This window comes from Eleginops maclovinus, chromosome 14, assembly GCF_036324505.1.
Source record: "Eleginops maclovinus isolate JMC-PN-2008 ecotype Puerto Natales chromosome 14, JC_Emac_rtc_rv5, whole genome shotgun sequence".
NCBI lineage: Eukaryota > Metazoa > Chordata > Actinopteri > Perciformes > Eleginopidae > Eleginops > Eleginops maclovinus.
The window spans coordinates 8,286,580-8,305,260 of NC_086362.1; the positions used below are offsets into that span (position 1 = coordinate 8,286,580).

At 42.4% G+C, this 18,681-nt stretch overlaps 1 protein-coding gene across 2 annotated transcripts in view; it reads right to left on the bottom strand.

Annotated features, from left to right (window-relative positions):
• Positions 1-595: 595 nt before the first annotated feature.
• Positions 596-18,681, bottom strand: part of LOC134875935 (ATP-dependent RNA helicase DHX15-like) — a 28,037-nt gene continuing 9,951 nt past the window's right edge. For both annotated transcript variants that reach the window (XM_063900694.1, XM_063900692.1), the window contains exons 6-14: positions 16,682-16,849; positions 12,311-12,397; positions 11,810-11,959; positions 11,239-11,347; positions 7,330-7,521; positions 5,604-5,726; positions 4,525-4,715; positions 3,511-3,680; positions 596-1,137 (exon numbers count right to left, since the gene is read on the bottom strand). In XM_063900694.1, coding sequence (XP_063756764.1) covers positions 1,020-1,137; positions 3,511-3,680; positions 4,525-4,715; positions 5,604-5,726; positions 7,330-7,521; positions 11,239-11,347; positions 11,810-11,959; positions 12,311-12,397; positions 16,682-16,849 — 1,308 coding nt within the window. In that variant the 3' untranslated portion in view covers positions 596-1,019. The remainder of the gene's footprint in view (positions 1,138-3,510; positions 3,681-4,524; positions 4,716-5,603; positions 5,727-7,329; positions 7,522-11,238; positions 11,348-11,809; positions 11,960-12,310; positions 12,398-16,681; positions 16,850-18,681) is intronic.

Consider the following 18,681-nt stretch of genomic DNA (forward strand, 5'->3'; position numbering starts at 1 on the left):
ATCTCTGAGAATTGGGCAGGTATGCTTGTAGTGCCACAGCCCCAGGCTGCAGAAATGGAGGCGTTCACAGGCCTCTCGTGAGTCGGCAAATCAAAATGTTCTTTTAATTTGAGCCAAGTTGTTCACCTACAGAATAAGAGAGCCTCTTAACAAAACTGTTTCTCCTTTTTGTTATGGATTCCTCCAAGTTTGGTGTTGGTCGCTACATTTAAAGTTCATCCGTGGTTTGATGATAGTAGAAGTACATGTTCAGGTTCCGCCCCTGACCATTCCTCTGTACTGAGAGTGCCTGCAGGCTTTACCTTTTACACCCGCGAGGCACTGACACAAAGCAGGAGAGCCAGCACAGGCCCCAGCACAGCGGGGATTTCACACTGATCTTCTTCTGAAACATTTATAATTAACATCCCCCCCCCTCACTCCAACTGTTTCTGAAGCAATCAATATCCCAGTAAGAAGATTTAACTTCCCTGAAGAGCAGGAAACAAGCTGGATTTTGCAGGTCAGAATGTGATTTCTCAGTGTGTGTGTGTGTGTGTGTGTGTTGGTTAAGTGAATGCAGATTATCCTGTTATTTTAAAGCTGACACTGGAAAAAGGTTTTATTACAAAGTAATTTTTATTAAGTTGAACAGCAGCAGAGAATGTGAGCAGAGTGCCTCTCTTAGCATCTCCATGACAAGTAAACAATCAGTATAAATTATAATTTCAAAAGCTTCCCAGCAAGACAACAGCCAATAATCTTGAACATGTGACTTAGTATGGAGGAATAAATGTAAATGTACATGCTTTTAACAGAAATGGTTGATGACTAAATTGATTACATCCATTCCATTTGTGGTAGTACCAAACCTGCAGAAATACTGACACAAGGTGGCCTTCAAAGCACACAGTTCATCAATCATCATGAACATGAATACACGCAGTGAGACCAGAAATAGAGAATTAGTTGTTGACGAAAGAGATGTTCAGAGTTCATGTGCGACGTCCAGATGCTGAGGATGCAGCTCATGCAGCTTCTCAGTACTGCGTGTACTCCTTGGATGAAGCTTTCGCAATGATACGCTCCAACTGTCTCTTAGCTTCACACTGGGGGAAGTTACTCATCTCATAGTACTGCGGGGCGATTTTCACCAGCCTGGGACAGAAAGCAAGTAAACATGAGTCACACAAACTCATCGTGTTAACTAACGGCGCGCAAGCACAACATATCAAATACTTAATTATATAAAGTCACTGAGGAGCAAGAGTAAAAGGAAGTAATATTTATATTAACCCCGAGAGAATGGTCATTTCATACAGGAAGTGTTGTGGTCTGATGTACACAAGCAATCTAGTGATCATGTAAATACCAAAAATATACATTTGACAAACTACAAAATATACATATAATTTTTTTCCTTCAGTTAAACAAACAAACTGTGATTCAAGGCATTATGATAAGCCATGTCCATATTAACTATTTTGTATACAGTGGGGCAAAAAAGTATTTAGTCAGCCACCAATTGTGCAAGTTCTCCCATTTAAAAAGATGAGAGAGGCCTGTAATTTTCATCATAGGTATACCTCAACTATGAGAGACAGAATGAGAAAAATAATCCAGGAAATCACATTGTAGGATTTTTAAAGAATTTATTTTCAAATGATTGTGGAAAATAAGTATTTGGTCAATAACAAAAGTTCATCTCAATACTTTGTTATATACCCTTTGTTGGCAATGACAGAGGTCAAACATTTTCTGTAAGTCTTCACAAGGTTTTCACACACTGTTGCTGGTATTTTGGCCCATTCCTCCATGCAGATCTCCTCTAAAGCAGTGATGTTTTGGGGCTGTCGCTGGGCAACACGGACTTTCAACTACCTCCAAAGATTTTCTATGGGGTTGAGATCTGGAGACTGGCTAGGCCACTCCAGGACCTTGAAATGCTTCTTACGAAGCCACTCCTTCGTTGCCCTGGCGGTGTGTTTGGGATCATTGTCATGCTGAAAGACCCAGCCACGCTTCATCTTCAGTGCCCTTGCTGATGGAAGGAGGTTTTCACTCAAAATCTCACGATACATGGCCCCATTCATTCTTTCCTTTACACGGATCAGTCGTCCTGGTCCCTTTGCAGAAAAACAGCCCCAAAGCATGATGTTTCCACCCCCATGCTTCACAGTAGGTATGGTGTTCTTTGGATGCAAGTCTGCATTCTTTCTCCTCCAAACACGACGAGTTGAGTTTTTACCAAAAAGTTCTATTTTGGTTTCATCTGACCATATGACATTCTCCCAATCCTCTTCTGGATCATCCAAATGCCCTCTAGCAAACTTCAGACGGGCCTGGACATGTACTGGCTTAAGCAGGGGGACACGTCTTGAACTGCAGGATTCAAGTCCCTGGCGGCGTAGTGTGTTACTGATGGTAGCCTCTGTTACTTTGGTCCCAGCTCTCTGCAGGTCATTCACTAGGTCCCCCGTGTGGTTCTGGGATTTTTGCTCACCGTTCTTGTGATCATTTTGACCCCACGGGGTGAGATCTTGTGTGGAGCCCCAGATGGAGGGAGATTAGCAGTGGTCTTGTATGTCTTCCATTTTCTAATAATTACTCCCACAGTTGATTTCTTCACACCAAGCTGCTTACCTATTGCAGATTCAGTTTTCCCAGCCTGATGCAGGTCTACAATTTTGTCTCTGGTCTCCTTTGACAGCTCTTTGATCTTGGCCATAGTGGAGTTTGGAGTATGACTGTTTGAGGTTGTGGACAGGTGTCTTTTATACTGATAACGAGTTCAAAAAGGTGCCATTAATACAGGTAACGAGTGGAGGACAGAGGAGCCTCTTAAAGAAGAAGTTACAGGTCTGTGAGAGCCAGAAATCTTGCTTGTTTGTAGGTGACCAAATACTTATTTTACCGAGGAATTTACCAATTCATTCATTAAAAATCCTACAATGTGATTTCCTGGATTTTTTTTCTCATTCTGTCTCTCATAGTTGAGGTATACCTATGATAAAAATTACAGGCCTCTCTCATCTTTTTAAATGGGAGAACTTGCACAATTGGTGGCTGACTAAATACTTTTTTGCCCCACTGTATATTGTATAAATAAAAATGTCAATTAAAAAAATATTAAGGAAACAAAGAGACTTACAAATATATATTTAGAAAAACTTTGTGATTTAAGAAATACAATAAGACATGTTTCTTTGTCTTGTTATATTTATTCTGTACATATAAAAATGAGTTTGTATTTTTAACAAAGTACATGTTTGGTCAAACTAGTTCATTAAATACAAATAAATGAAAAACAAACTATAAACAAAATATTTAATATGTACAGAATTTCTTATATCCTTTTTCCTATTTTTTTCCCCCTATAAATATATATTTTATAAATAATTAAAAAGGAAAGCAATTGCTCACACAGGTAACTACTCCACATACACCTTTGGAAAATCAATTCAACATTATTTAAGATAAATCATGATCTTTCAAACGTATATTGAAAAAGGAGCTACGAGTGAAACCTACCACTCTGGTTTGACGTCGGTGCACGTGCGGATGTAGTTCTTGGAGGTAAGCACAAACTCGTTGTAGAGCACCCACTCCGGCTTGTGGTCCAGCACGGTGGACGGGTGCAGCTGCACCACCTGGTTGTCCTTCACCGTCAGGTAGTGTCCGGTGCGCTCCAGGTGAGCCACCTGTTCTCAGCACAGAGAGGAGAGGGTCAGCGGCCAACACCGAAACACACACATGCTCTTTATCGCTGGCTGATTTCATTTCGGTCTGTTACTAAACTACACAGAGGCATTCAAATCAGCGGTGGAAAACAACTTGTGAGTTGTGAGCGAGTTTCCACGGGCTGTTTTGATTAACCAAAGCAATCAGTCTCAATAAAGGGCTTTCCCAACAAGACATGATCTCACAAATACTCCGAGAGGCCCTAACATGAGCTGCAAATTTGTCTCCACGATAAAGGTTAATGTTGACAAATATTTAAATATTAAAGCCATAATTCAACTTGTCAGGTTGCTTGTTTCAGGTAGCCCTGGAAATGGCTCATTGCAAATGCCATTTGTTTCCTTGAGCGAGGAGCAGATTGACTTGATTTCTTTGTATGTGTTAAAAACAAAGCAGCAGTGTGTATACTTGTGCGAGTAAATGTGCACGTGTGTGTGTGTGGGGGTGTGTGTGTGTGTGGCAGTCAGTAGTGTGTTTTTGCACAGAAATAGCTCCTTAAACAAATGAAAAAGCAGACTGAAAAGCTAAGATCATAAAGATGCAAACATAGAACTAAACAAACAATATATTAAGGTTAGATTGGTTACATTTTAGGGTATCCATTCATTTAGGTGTTTTTTTGAACTTGTGAGGTTTCTGTATAACGTATAAATTCTCTCTCCAATTCTAGATTATCTAGATCTAGATTTGTTTAGTATCTGGGTCTCTTTTCCAAAGCATCCGATCAGGGTCACATTTCTACTTTATGTTTTAACATTGTTCTTGTATTCTGACACTCTCCCATAAGCCCCTGCTGCGTCTGACCTGCATGAAGAAGCCGGTGATGAGCGCGCGGCGGATGTTTGTGTAGTAGTCCCTGCTGGTGAACTCGGTGCTGCGGCGCGGCAGGCTGAAGCGGTCCATGATCCTAGCCAGTTGCTGCCGCACGTTGTCTGCCGACATCAGCGAGCGGTAGTTGACAAAGTTCTCGTAGCACCACTGATTAGAGTCGCTGTCTGCGAAACACGAGCAATGAGGGGTTAAAGAGAAATAATGTTAAGATTAAACACTTATTGAAGCTGTACCAAAAGGCTTTTTTTTGTATATATAGGGTTATATTAAATTGTATTTATTTCTACATATAGCCGTGGAAAAAACAAGAGACCAGTCCAAATTGTTCTTAAATCTTTATCTCTACATGTATGGCAGCCATTCCAGTTTGTGTTGAATTCCAACACAGAAAAAAATTCCAGTAGTTTTTAGAATACAACCAAACAAATAAAAAACATTAACTCAAAAGACAAACATAAAAAAAATAAAACAAGAGAAACTGTTAATGCTGAAGTGGTCTCAATTTTCTCCGCGGCTGTTTATCTGTATGTACTTGTATTTTATTTATTTTTATTTTCTGGTCTTGTATTTCGATTTGAGCACACTAAACGACTTTGTTAAATTCTAAAATCAGTTTCATATTAGTAATCAGACATTTGGAAACTTATTTATCATAGAGCTTTTAGTTATGTTGCAAAGATTTAGGGGCATTTACCTAAAACTCCCCCTTTTGCTTCATCTAACTTTTTTTATTATACCTTGTCTATCAATACTAAATAAAAAAACTAAAGAAAATGAACAAATAAAGCTTGATTGTCCGTCATCAAATATTGACACCTTTTTTTTGGGTTAATCTTTTGGGGGGAAAAAAAGGTATCACATTTTTTTTTACATCTCCTTTAAAAATCTTATATTTGAATAAGCTGATTTATCGGCCACAACCGGAGTCTTAAAAAACACTAATAATATCGGTGTAGCTTAATATTGATCTGCAACTGTGCACAAAAAATGCCTTTAAATACAATCATTAAACATTTAAAAAGAGAGAGCTCCATCACTCAGAGGCCACTCACTTTGTTTGAAGGCGTGGTACACGTTGAGCAGCGTCATGTGGTCTCCGTCGATGTGGGCGAAGCGCATCTTGGACTCGTCCGCCAACTTCCTAGCCTCCGTGGGTCGGACGAAGCACTGTGGGACTAAACAAGGTTGGTACAGGCCCCAACACAGCCGCCCGCAGGGATAAGTTAAGCAGTTCCCACAGAGAGGAACAGGGCCTCTGCTACAGAGGCAGAGACTGCACAGGGCACTGCACTGAGGAGTGTGTGTGTGGAGAGGAGCAGGGGGCAAACAGGAGGGAAGGATGGGGGTTCCTCCGCTCTGATGCACTATACTGAAATATACTTTAAACATGAAATAAGGGCTTTAAAAGTAGATGATGTAATATTTGGGCGAAAAAAAGTCAGCTTTAAAGCTCCTAGTCTGTGGAACCAGCTTCCAGTTTGCAAAGCGGGCATCCTGTCCACATTAAAGACCTTTCTTTTTATTGAATTATATTTAGGGCTGGCTAAGGCTTGCTTTGATCATCCGCCTATGCCTTTTATTTTATTGTATTTATTTTAATTCAATTGTATTTTACATTACCACTTTTTCAGTTGGATTGTCCACATTGTAATCTTATTGTTTTTTTAAAAACACTTTTTTACACTATTCATGTTTGTTGATCTGTAAAGCCTCTGGGAAACAAAACTGTTTTGTGATTTTAGCAGGAAGCAAAAATAACATTGGATTTCATTAACAAACTAGCCCCATTTCATATTTTTAAGTAAGTAATAAGTTGTATACTTTTAATATCCCAAATGTTCCTGAGAAATAATAAACGTTAATCCTCTGGTCCCAGAAGCTGTCATAAATTGAATTTTTATTCAGTTTTAAGCCACAGTTCAACCGTTCACTGTGAGTGATTGGACGTCTGGATACAAGCTGCCAGAGAAGCGGAGTAATTGTTAGCGGCAGCCAAAGCTCTTCAGAAAACTATGGAGGTTAAAAGTAAACAGCATTACCATCTTATAGATGCGTTACTGAAGCAAATAAATGAGAAGCGAGTTCATCCAGAGGACTGCCGGCTCCCCTCCGTGAACTCGCTCTGCATTGCTTAATGTCAAACCTGCTTCACTGTGTCTTTAACGGGTGAAAGTGTTTTTATTGAGCCTCGTGGTTGGCTGCTGTGGCGGCAACATTCTCTGGCGTACTTTGGCGGCTCGCTTCTAATGAACTCAGCAAAAAAAGCTGCCGTCCCGAAACACCTGCTTTAAGTGCAGACCACGTCCAAAAACAGCTAGTTAAATCCATTTCCCCGCTCTCAAAGACCCTCACACTGCCTTCAAAGGCGTCAAGATTCATCTCAATGAGCAGCATTCTGCTTTGGCAAGCCTAAAGTGCAATTACTGCGGCAGCATGCTCCAGCTACACCTATACATTTTGTACGGACATGTATTTCCACCTTCCGCACAAGTAATAGCTGACACCGCCTTCCCCTGCTTGTCTTGCAGTTACTTTTAGATTGTCCTTTTTAACTTCTGGGGTCTAATATTTATCTACCGGGCATCCATTGTTTACACAGGTTAAAGTGGCAGTAAACAACTTGTCTCCTAAAAAAGAAGTTAAAGCAAAAACTTGACCACTGCCACAGTTGTAACATGATTCATTAGGGCTTGTTTAACTTTTCCTTTTTTTTTTATGGATAGAGGCTGCTGTGTATATTTCCTGCGTGCTCATTGGTCCGTGAGCACTGAGCGTTACCTGACAACATGGCGGTGATGGAGAGGATCTCGTTGGAGCAGTTGTATTCACAGCTGGCGATCACCATCTTGGCCAGCTGGGGGTCCAGGGGGAACTCGGCCATCATGGAGCCCAGCTCTGTCAGGTCACCGTCGTCGTTCAGCGCCGCCAGATAGTTCAGGAGCTCCAGGGCGCGCATCAGGGTCTCTGGAGCTGAGGGAGGCAGGATAGGGGGAGATGGGCCGGTAAATAATGCTGCGAACCCCGGCGGGCCAAACAAACACACAGACAGACAACATTTCTTCATCACAACAGAAGTTGAGAAGAACAATTTGGAGCCAACACAAGCATGTCAGGAGTGATTAATGCTCATGATTCACTGAATGTCTTTGAGTTAGATAAAACGCGACGTCTGAAGAAGTCACCTTGGGTTTATTATAACGGGAATTAAAAGGTGTTAATAGAATTTGAAGCACTATTTAGGCTGGTGCATCTTAGTCAAACCAAGTAAAACACTTGTCTACTCTGGCTTTAATCATTACAATTAAATTGTGTTATAAAGTCTGCAGCACTTGGGTTAAACATTTATGTTAAAATGTGATGCTTGAGCTTTCAGAAACAATGCCTCATTTCCTGTTTGTGTCGGCAGATATTACTAAATTGAGAATAGTCTGAAGAAACAGTTTTTTAACCCTGAACAGAACAGATGAACAGAGTTTCATTTTCACATTCAAGCGGCTGAGTGTTAAAACATCATTTTGCAAATGATGGGACCAAATTCAGGGCAAATTAAATAATTGCAATTGCTTGATTTCTTTATAGCCAAGAAATATACATTTTGATTCAATTAGCTCAGCTGGTACGATATACACTTGGCCTATTTAATGAAGAGAAATTGCAACCTTGGCAATTTACATTGATTTAAGAAAATTGGTAATGTATTTTTTTTGCATGATCATATTTATTCATATTATTGAGGAAAGTGTCAAAACTGGTCTATAGCGTTTCATATTTATTATGTCTATAGCTGCCGTACTGGTTAAGGATTAGGAAAGGACACTACAATTACACTTTGTTGTTTTACATTACAGTGCACTTTACTGCTCCTTTTGCTCTTCTGGTCGGATGCTAACTGCATTGTGTTGCAATGAAAATAATGTACAATGTAATCTAATCTAAAAAACTGATAAACAATATTCCTAACACCTGGTGCCATCGGACCTTTAACAGAATACAGATGTGTGTTAAGACAGACCCTCAAACAAAAGAACGTAAAGTAATCAACATGAGAAGGCTCCCAGTGTGTGACCACAGTTACGCCAGACAGCAACTTAGCGCAGAAGTAATCATGGCAGAGCTCATTTTTCATCCTCCGCTGAGGCAATCCTGAACTACTAATGCAATTACAGGGGAACTTTCTACTTAATGCTTCAACACAAAAGGCTTCCACCGTTTGGTTAAAAGATTTTCCCTCCAGATGCAATTATTGACCTTTGGCTCCCGAGAGCTGGAGCCTAATGACCAGTTGCATGTCAACTGAAAATTAGCTTCAAGCTGCGGCTGTGCTGCTCGTTCACATTCATTCCTCTCAAGTGCACCCCAAAACAAATTCAATTTCAAACAGCAGGGAGGCATTTTTTTTATGATTAACAAATATTGATTTGGGGCATCAAAGCTACTTTTTTTACACAAAGTGAGTGCCGGCCAATTTACTTACCACACCGAGCGCTTGTGCGGGGCTGCGCAAAAGGTGAAATTCTGATTTCCAAGTACTGCTAGCATGATGAACCAGTGTGGAAATTCAATATGTACACAAAGCGGCTCATCAGAAAGTAAGTATCGACTGCCTCGACACACAAGAATCCGATATATTAACCAAGGGCCAAATCAATGAGACGAAAGGGCTAAAGGTACATTAAACCACATCGGCTGCGAGGGGTACCTCTTTGGAAATGTCACAAGGCAAATGAATCCCACCCAGTCCAAGTCCTTCTGCAAATCACTACTGATTTATTTTGGATTTCCATTTGGTTGGCTGGCTCCTGGGGTTAGCAAGCGAGGAGCGGTGTGGGCAAAGATAGAAATGACCTACAGTATGTGTTCGAGCTCTCCAGAGAAAAAGTTCAAATCAAGGTTACGGTTTAGATCATGGACAAGCTGGAATGGAAAATGGTTTTGTGGTTGATCATCAAGGAGACATCGAAATCACCTGAAGCCAGGATTTACCAAAATGTCCACTTATACACTCATTCAGGGTTAGATCCATGCCAAAAACGGATCAACGAAGCAGTTCAACCAACCAAAAAACGTGTGTCTTGCTGTTTCACCCTGTATGTCTCCAGTGCTGACCTGTCTTTATTCTCTGAAATGCGCATTATAATTCACCCGCTGTACTTGAGATGTTATAAATCTCCTGTCCAGGTAGTCGGAATTCACCGCTTGGACAGAAGCGCGCTGCAGCCTCCAGCGTGCTCCGCAGCTAGTTAAGAGAAATCTTCTGCCATGAGTGGATCAAATAAATAAATAAAAAGGTAATCCTCCCCTTTCCCTTCACCCCAGCGTTCCCAGTTAGACACCGCACACAAGGCCAATCCCGTATGTTGACGCTTACCCTTGTGTTTTGTGAGAAATGTGGGGGTGGTGGTGGAGGTCAGTCACGTTTCACTGGAGGAATATAAAGGGAAGGCAATAGCCAAGGTGATAGCGCTGCTATTGATGTAACCAATTTCATTCTCAAAATGGCGTTTGCCACGGTGGACGGGGAGAGATGGGTTTAATCTCAGAGGTGAGATGAAAACTATATTATGGTGAGAAAAGGGGGGGAGGCAGGGGGAGGTTAAGGATAGGGAAAGGAGGGGTGGTCTCAGCGGGAACACACACTCTCCTGGAGGATGCCATAACTTGGCTCAATGAGACGAGGTGTGTGTTGTGGCCTGGATGCACCATGATGAAGATGTGCAAGAAACACAAAGCAGAAAAATGAATTTAAAGAAGACTGCTCAAAAAACTATCAAATCCATGTCTGTCAGAGCACTCCAAATATTCACCATGCAGTATTTGATATCTACCAAGATCATTTTCTCTCTACTTTGCCATTTTTCCCAACTGACACGGCAAACTTAGAATTGGTGTCGTACATGAAGCTCCACCACAGCTCAGCTTAAAAGTACAATTTGAAGCAAATTGAATTTCACTTGTATTCATTCATACAGGACTGACGAGAATCAGGACCTAAATATTATTTGATGCTGAATTCATGGTTGGGCTTGGTGGCACTGGGTAAGTGGTTAAATGAGCAGGAGCAATTTGACCCTACAGAAAACACTAGCTTAGCTGTAACATGGTCAGCAATTCAAGAGAGGAGCAAGTGGTAGATTTAAACGCTTTTAGAACCTTGCAGTAACATTATTTCTAAATAGTAGCTTGTGACATTTAGAAACATATTCAGACCATCAGAGAAAAAGCTGAAAATATAAACGTGTTAGATTGTAATTTACTCAAAGTGGGGCTCTGATTTTCCGCAGTAAGCGTCAGGCTTTCTCCTCACGCAGGAGGTGTTGCCTAGGCAGTTAATATAACTCCCGCGCCTTTACATTCTTGTAAATATATAGTGATTTATAAATAGTATTAATAAATAATAGGCCTACATGGCATGGAAAGGTGTATTCTCTGAAATGAATCAACTAGGGTTGGGGGATATGATGATATATTCCGGACAATGCTAGAAATGTGTCCGCTGATAGCATTACTGTTGAAGTGATTCTCACATAGAAAATATACATTGTAAAGAAGTATTATAAAAAAGGTTCAGGGGTCCTTTTTGGACTGAATGCAAAGCAAAACAACCCAGAAAACAGTGAACAAACAGAATAAACATGCGTCTTTATAAAGGCAGTATTAATATGCATTGAGCATTTCATTCAAGCTAACCTGGAGGGTCCATGAAGTCAAAGTGCACCAGGTCGTCGATCCCCAGTTTCTTCAGCTGCAGCACCACAGAGCCCAGGTTAGACCTCAGGATCTCTGGATACGTGTTGTCCTGCAGCAGTGGAGAGGAACGAGACAAACCGAGCGAACAATTCAGAATTAATTAGTCAGGCTGCGTATTATCTCCTCATGCGTCGCTCATGTGTCAACTTGAACAGGGAACGGGAGTCGAGGGCATTTGAAGGGCTATTTAACTCGCTTAAAAAATTCCCTTTGCTGCTAAGCGTGACGTGAAAGGATGAGCCTGTTAAAGTGGAGAACCGGGCCTCCGCGGGTTCATTTGTCACGAGATGGCTGTTTCATTTGCACATGTTATGTGGAAAGGGTGGAGGCTGTGTGCAAGCTCTTGGAATTTAAAATCCAGCTTAACTGAGAATCATGGATTCTAAGAGCAAATATTGCATAATAGGGAGCTTCACCTGCTCCGGGGCTTCTTTGAGGGAATACAAAGTGCTTGTGAAAATCAAACACCCCATGGAATTTATAACCATTTCCAGACTGCTTTGTTTCTTACCTGCATTTCCGTCTTGTAAGCTTTCTCTGTGTAAAGGCGGAAGCACTTTCCTGGGCATGTACGTCCGGCGCGGCCCGCCCTCTGCTGGGCCGACGCTTTACTGATGGCTGTCACCAGAAGGGACTCCACTCTGATACGGGGGTTATACACCTGAGAGGAAAGGGGGAAATTAACTTAAGCCAAACACAAAAAATAAGGTTCGAACCACACAGATTTTATGAGGTGAAAAAAAAGTGGTCAAGCATAAACTCACACCTCCGATCTACTGTATATAAAAGCCAACACATACACAAAAGCCACCATAATGCATATATAATCTGTTTCTGAGCCATGTGTATGACTTGGCTCCAGGCTGGGGAAATGTCAGAGGAATAAATAACCGGCTTTTCCATCTCTGCCGCTGTCAGGTGTGCTCGGCGGTGTTTATCTGGGATTCTCAGGCAATAGACGCAGATGATCGCCGCAGATAGAGAGTGGTGGGAGAAGGTGGGGGAAGCTAACCTTTTGCTTGGCAAATCCAGGATCAATTACAAACACCACGCCGTCGATGGTCAGGGACGTCTCGGCGATGTTTGTGGACACAACGACCTGTGGAAAGGAGGACAGATTGGTTAAGAAATGATCTTCACCATGTTTGGAGGGATTGAAAGACCTTAAATGCTGGTGATAGACCTCGTATTAAAATATTTTTGGACGTCTTTTCATGACTAAGAGACAAACACAAGAAGGTTCACGCATTAGCTTTGCTTTAACTTGAAAAAATATTCCCTGATGTGATCCAGTTGACTGAAGAAGCTTGTAGAGACGCCACTACAGCGCACTGCACATGCTAATGCTAACGCTAATGCAACCCAACAGTGAAGTACCACAACAGTTTCTGCATCAAGTCCAATTTGCTATCAAAGTATTCATGGAGAGAGGGCTTTAGTGTAGTGCTTTAAGACTGAAAACTGCAAAAAGTAGATCTGTAGTAGAGCGGAAACTATTTGTGGAAAATTGAAAACTAACAACAACCAATTTACTAACAAAAAGAGGATTCTTGGACATAACAAGATGCTAGATTTCTGAGGATAGTGGGTAAACTGAGAACGAAACGAAACGGAACTGAGAAGAAAAATCAAATGACTCAAATCACCCGGTGGGTCTTTTGCTGTCAGCTTATACACAAACAGCGGGAGGAGAAGAGGGACACAGATCTGCAGCTGCTGTCACGCAAACTATGGCTGCCGCTAGGGTGAGCACCCCCCCCTTAAATAACAGCTGACAAAATGGACAGAGGAGCCCTTTACACTTGTAATATCCCAGGCTGTGGTGACCTGATCCTACCCCAGTTGACTGGCAACTGCCACTCCTCTGTCAGAGCTTAATATGCAAGTGGGTCTTTGATATATGTCATATATATCCAACCAGGCAGTCTGACCCGAGCAGTCGTTAGGTGGAAGCCACTCTTGGTAGTCCTTTCGATGAAATGCACAAAACCAAACAGTTCTCTGTAGTCGTTGCAGGTCCACAGAACCAATTTTGCCCACTTGACACACTTCCTTTGTAGCTGTGCCTCTTCAGCCGTCTTCTAGCTGTGAGCCAAACAGACTTTTTTTTTAATCCCACCTTTTAAGCGAGGATTTCCGTCACTCCTGACAATGCCTGACTGTTTAGTTATTAATACCAGGGAGGGCCTTCCCCCCCAATCTCCTTAGTATTCACCCAGAGGAATAAACGGACGGCAACAAACACTGCGTGAAGCTCATCAGGCAGCAGTATCTGGATGATGTTTGGCTGTTGTTCTTGGAGGAATGGCTGTCTGGGTCCGACTGACATGAGCACACCATGATGAATGTGAGTTGGTTAACGGTCTAAAGTTCATTCATATTTATTCTGTCTATTATACTGTCTTACCTTCTACCACCAGTAGTGTTGTACTACTGTTTATCCCCATATACTCAGTTCACACTGTACACACTCAAGCTTTTTATCTGTCATTTCTGTATACATAATCATTACACTGCACTTTACCACGTTTAGTACTTGTACAACCTCAATAAATGGAGTAATCTCATTTTGATAGACGGAAACAACAAAGGGTTGCCATTAGTTATTTGGTCAATAAACACTTTCTTCAATTCATTTTTTCCTCAATGACTAAGACAAAGAGGGCGCTGACGTCATTCAAAAACACATCGAGTGCTTTTGATTTGAAAATAATACGTTTGTCAAAATGCCTTTGTTGTCTTGTTGGGCAGCATATCAGGACTAAGCTCAACAGCAGCTATAATTTTCCCAAGCTACTCAAATTTAGACGTGCACTGGCATGAGCACTCAGGACGACTCACAGTAACATGCTTAATGGAGTTAAAGTCAGGGTTTGAGAGGAAGAAACAGGGTGATCTATTGGTGAGACAGTGAGAAGTCGAGTACCGAAGACTCACATAATCCTAAATGCTGTATGCAAGGCCAGGTAACGGGTTAAGTCCCCTCAGTGGAAGAGGGCCATCTGTGGAGTTAAATCTTAATGAAACCTATTAGCCACCCTGTCTGAAATTAAAAGAGAGCGCAGTGTCTCATGACAGAAACTATATGCCAGCGAGCAACGTCCCAGCAAGCCTTGAAGGACTTTGAATTCTTCAAAGTCTGGTTAATAATGGACTCGCTGAGGTTGTCCTGCGTGTTGGGACACCACGGTGCTTCGGCAGATGCCACATATGACACCCTCTCACATTTCATGATCATATGGGTGGCCTCATTGACTGCATTGATTCTGAAGGATTATCCGGGCTGGGGCCATTACACTGAACGCAGGCCGGCTCCTTCCAGTCTGTTGCGGCACTGGATAATCCTGGCTTCTTCATCAGTAATATCATTAGGGCATCATCTCTGCATGTTATTTCTGGGTTATTACCTGCAGGAGAGCAAGTACTATGGCTAACACGGGCCATCTTTCTTGTTCCCTGCTGGGAAACACAGCCCAGTTGACAAATAAAGCCTCCCTCTGACTGGGGGAAAGGGAGAACGTGCCCTGAGCGGCATCCATGCACCCACATTAAAGCTTATTTTAAATGCACACGTGGCAGAATCACCAGTGACATTTGAGGGAATATTCCAAACGTGCTGATGCTAAAAACAAACCCATCACAGCACGTTTGTTCGAGAATTTCTTTGAGAGGCTGGAGAGCAAAGTCAGATTATAGTCTTTGTTTGTAATTAGTCAATTGGCTCTTAATGATTAAACTGTTCAAAAATAGAAGATCAGTGGCTTTCCTGTAGAAATAGAGCAGTGAGCTGGGGCTTTATGTTAATTGGGAGGAGTTTAATGCAGTCGTTAGCATGCGTAGCAGCAGACGTAGCAAACCTTAACTCTTTTTCACTACTTCCTCTTGGGCTGGCTTGGATGACATCTCTGCATTTTGCAGTGATGAGCTGCTCAGTCAGTGTTGGAGGAGAAGCACCTTTACTTCACATACCACATCCAAAGATTCAACAAGAACCTGGCAAACTGATCGTCAGGAAAGAAGAGCTGCTGCTCAGACAGGTCAGAGGTCACGCTGTCACTGCACTCACTTTATTTCCTGAATTAACTTCACTAAATGGAACCAGGAGAAGTTGCAGTAAGATGTTCACCAACAGGAGGAACCCAAAAAAAAGGAAAATCTTCTTTTTCTTTGTTTATCACGTCAGATGGATATATAAAGATGCTTCATTACTTGGGTTGTACATCACCCTTTTCATTTCCTGTTCCATCAAATCTTTGGAAAACAAGACCATATTTTCTGACATCATAAAAGCTGTCATGACAGCTTAATTCATTTCAGGGTGCTGCGAACCAAAACGACACAATGTCACATACCCTTTTGACATCACTTGCATGAAAAAAACAACAACAATTTGACAATCTAAATCACCGGGCTCTGAAGGAGATGAGCTTAACAACAAAACAGTTAATGTACACAAAGCCATGGAAAATTCTAAATAAAAAGGCAAGTCGAGAGAGTCTCAATTGTATAAGAGCGTGATAAAAAACGTCCAAATATAATTGTTATGCAAAACGGTTAACCCTTCATCGCTTGCTCTTTATTTTATGGCATGTCAATTTGTTATGTGTGATTAACTATATATGAAATCACACACATTGCAGGCGATCCTATATTCCCAACACCCAGGTTCATTTGAACGTTTTGTGTTTTTCTTTGACAGCACATGAATATTTTGGCTGCTCATATGTCAGCCTGATCTGCCTCAATTAGAGGGGGTTGTAGCAATGAGTCATTCATCAGTGGCGTCCCCCTATCAGATGCTGGGGTGAACGTTTGCTCGTTCACTGGCAGCCATGATATTCTGATATTCTGTCAGATGCCGGGCCAACGCTGGCAGCGCAGGTGGTGCCGCTCCTCCGGTGATGAGCCCATCTAAATACAAACTGTCGCGCAGAAAGAGGAATTGTCTGGCGTCTGTATCAATAACAAGATCATCCACTTAAGTGATTGAGGAAGAAGACTATGCACAGCAGGAGAAGTCTTGTTTTTGTCAGTTTTCGCACGGTTTCAGATGGCAGAGGCCTCCTCTCTCTCGCTCTCTCTCTCTCTCTGTCTGTGCGCAAATGTAGTAAGGAGATAAAAATGACTGAGGATGCAGTACTTTCCTCAGGCTCAGAGGGCGTGAGTAATACCCCGGCTATAATTTAGAGCAGAGAATCGCATGCTGACAAAAGCAGCATATGTTGTGTGAGTCAGTTCTGCGCTAAAGCTGAGAAAGGGGAAAAAAAGTTTCAGTCCCTCCCTTGCAGCTCTCTTCCACCTTATTCCCCATCTGGCCTTTCTACATCAACGCCACTCATTTGCTCTTTAACTCAGCCTCCCCCCTGGTTTTATAGCAACATACCTTCCTTCCGATGGCACCGCTTGGTTTGGTGGCTGGGGGTGCCTCAAAGATCCTCTGCTGCTGCGCTGGAGGCAGGGTGGAGTACAGAGGAATGATCTTGATGTCCCCGACTTCAGGCCCCAGGTCGTCCACCTCCCTCTTGATCCGCTTGCAGGCTTCATCAATTTCCTGAAAGAGGCAAGGGCAACAATTAATCCGGGTGTCACCTGCAAATAGCAAAATACTACAGGTTCAGCACAACACCTGCACCAACAATGGCGCTGAATGTGGAGGATGGGGGGAGGGCGGGGGAAACGGTGGTTCCCTGCTACATTACATTTGTTCTAACTATCGCTCCATCTGACAGAGGAAATTAAACCTGGTCCGCAGTATGCTGTGCAGAGCTCCCTGTGGCTCTGTTGTCAAATGCAGCAATCATGGAAACATGGACGCACGCACACACAGAGACAGACAGACTCAAGCGGGGTTCATTATTCCACTGTGCAGTATTGTAGGGGGGGGTGGGGGTGTGAGATGAGACAGCAGCCCTGATGCATAACCGGCGGCAAATCACGGCAGATCAGTTTAGTGAGGCTGAACATGGAGGAGCCGGTGGGCTGCAGACAGACTGACGACCTGAGCAGCGGCAGGAAAAAGGAAAGCATGATAGCAGAGCGAGGGCCCGTCTTTAAAGCATATTCAGATGCACTATTATTAAACATCCCTGAATAGTCCACAGGCCCCCCCCTGCTTATAATGCATCTATAAAGAAAGACTGCTCTGTTTCCTACTTCCTACTGAAGTAGTTTCTGCAATGCCCTACAAATTTTTGCCAGAAAGTCCCACTGTTTAGAACCATTTTCTGTGTTTTGCTAACAACAGTCATTTAATCGTCGTGAAGCAGCAGTTACAGCCTATACTGTTGCACCACCTGCAGGCCCAGGGGAGCAACGCAGCTACGCTTCAAAGAGGAGTCATGAGGCAGTGCAGAACAGGAGCCAGAATCATGTTCCTGATGCTTATGGACGCATAATAAGCTGCGTCAGAGCCCTTTATTAGAGGGCGGCTTTTAAATTGCAAGCTTTTTTAGCATCGCTGCAACAATAATGAAGAACAAATAATTCACAAAAAGGTACATTTGTTTGCCAATGATTACCTTTACATTTAAGTTAACCTACACTTACTTTATATTTAAAAACATGTATCAACTAAGTAAATCTTTACAGGTCTTTAAAAGGTCTTTAATTTGTCCCGACTGTGTGAAGCCAGAAAAATGACAAAATATTTCCTGTTTTCTTTCCGGACTGCAAGTGTGTCATTAGCCCGGTTGCCTCCTTGTTCCTCATATTAAGTCAAACCCTGCTGATGGCCATGTGCCTCTTAATCAACACGCTGACAAGTGGAAATCGGTAAATGTGAATGGATTGGTAAAATTAGCCTGGGTATTAATAGCCTATCAAGCCTCTGGATGCAGCAGCTGCCACGGAGAGAAAAAAAAATGGACCTCTTTGCCAAAGTGCTGGAAGCAAGCTGGCAGTCTGTCCCTTAGGGACACCAAGACAGTGTGTGTGTGTGTGTGTGTATGTATTCGCATGTATGTGTGTGTGTGTGTGTGTGTGTGCATCTGTGTTTGGGGGGGCAGTTGGACAGTGTTGGGAACCTGTCCACCAGCTCTCCCTGCGACCCCAGCAGCAACAATCTACAGCCAAGCTAATAACCGACACATTTAGGCAGTCCTCTTGACTAGCAAACAACCCCCCCAATCGCCATGTTTTGATGTTAGCTGCTGAGGGGGAAGCTTAAATATTAGGACTTATCTTTGCTCAACAGCTGTGATAAGTTTTCCTTTTTTTTTTGGAGTTGGTGCTTCAGTTTTATTTGTTTGTGGGAGCAAAATATATCTCTTAGAAAACCAGTGGGGGTGGGGGGTGGGGTGTCCTGTGCATTTGCTTGTGTGTATAGTAAATCAGCCAGAAAAAAAAAAAAAGTCTATGCCATGGATCTGCCTCCCAATCATTAGT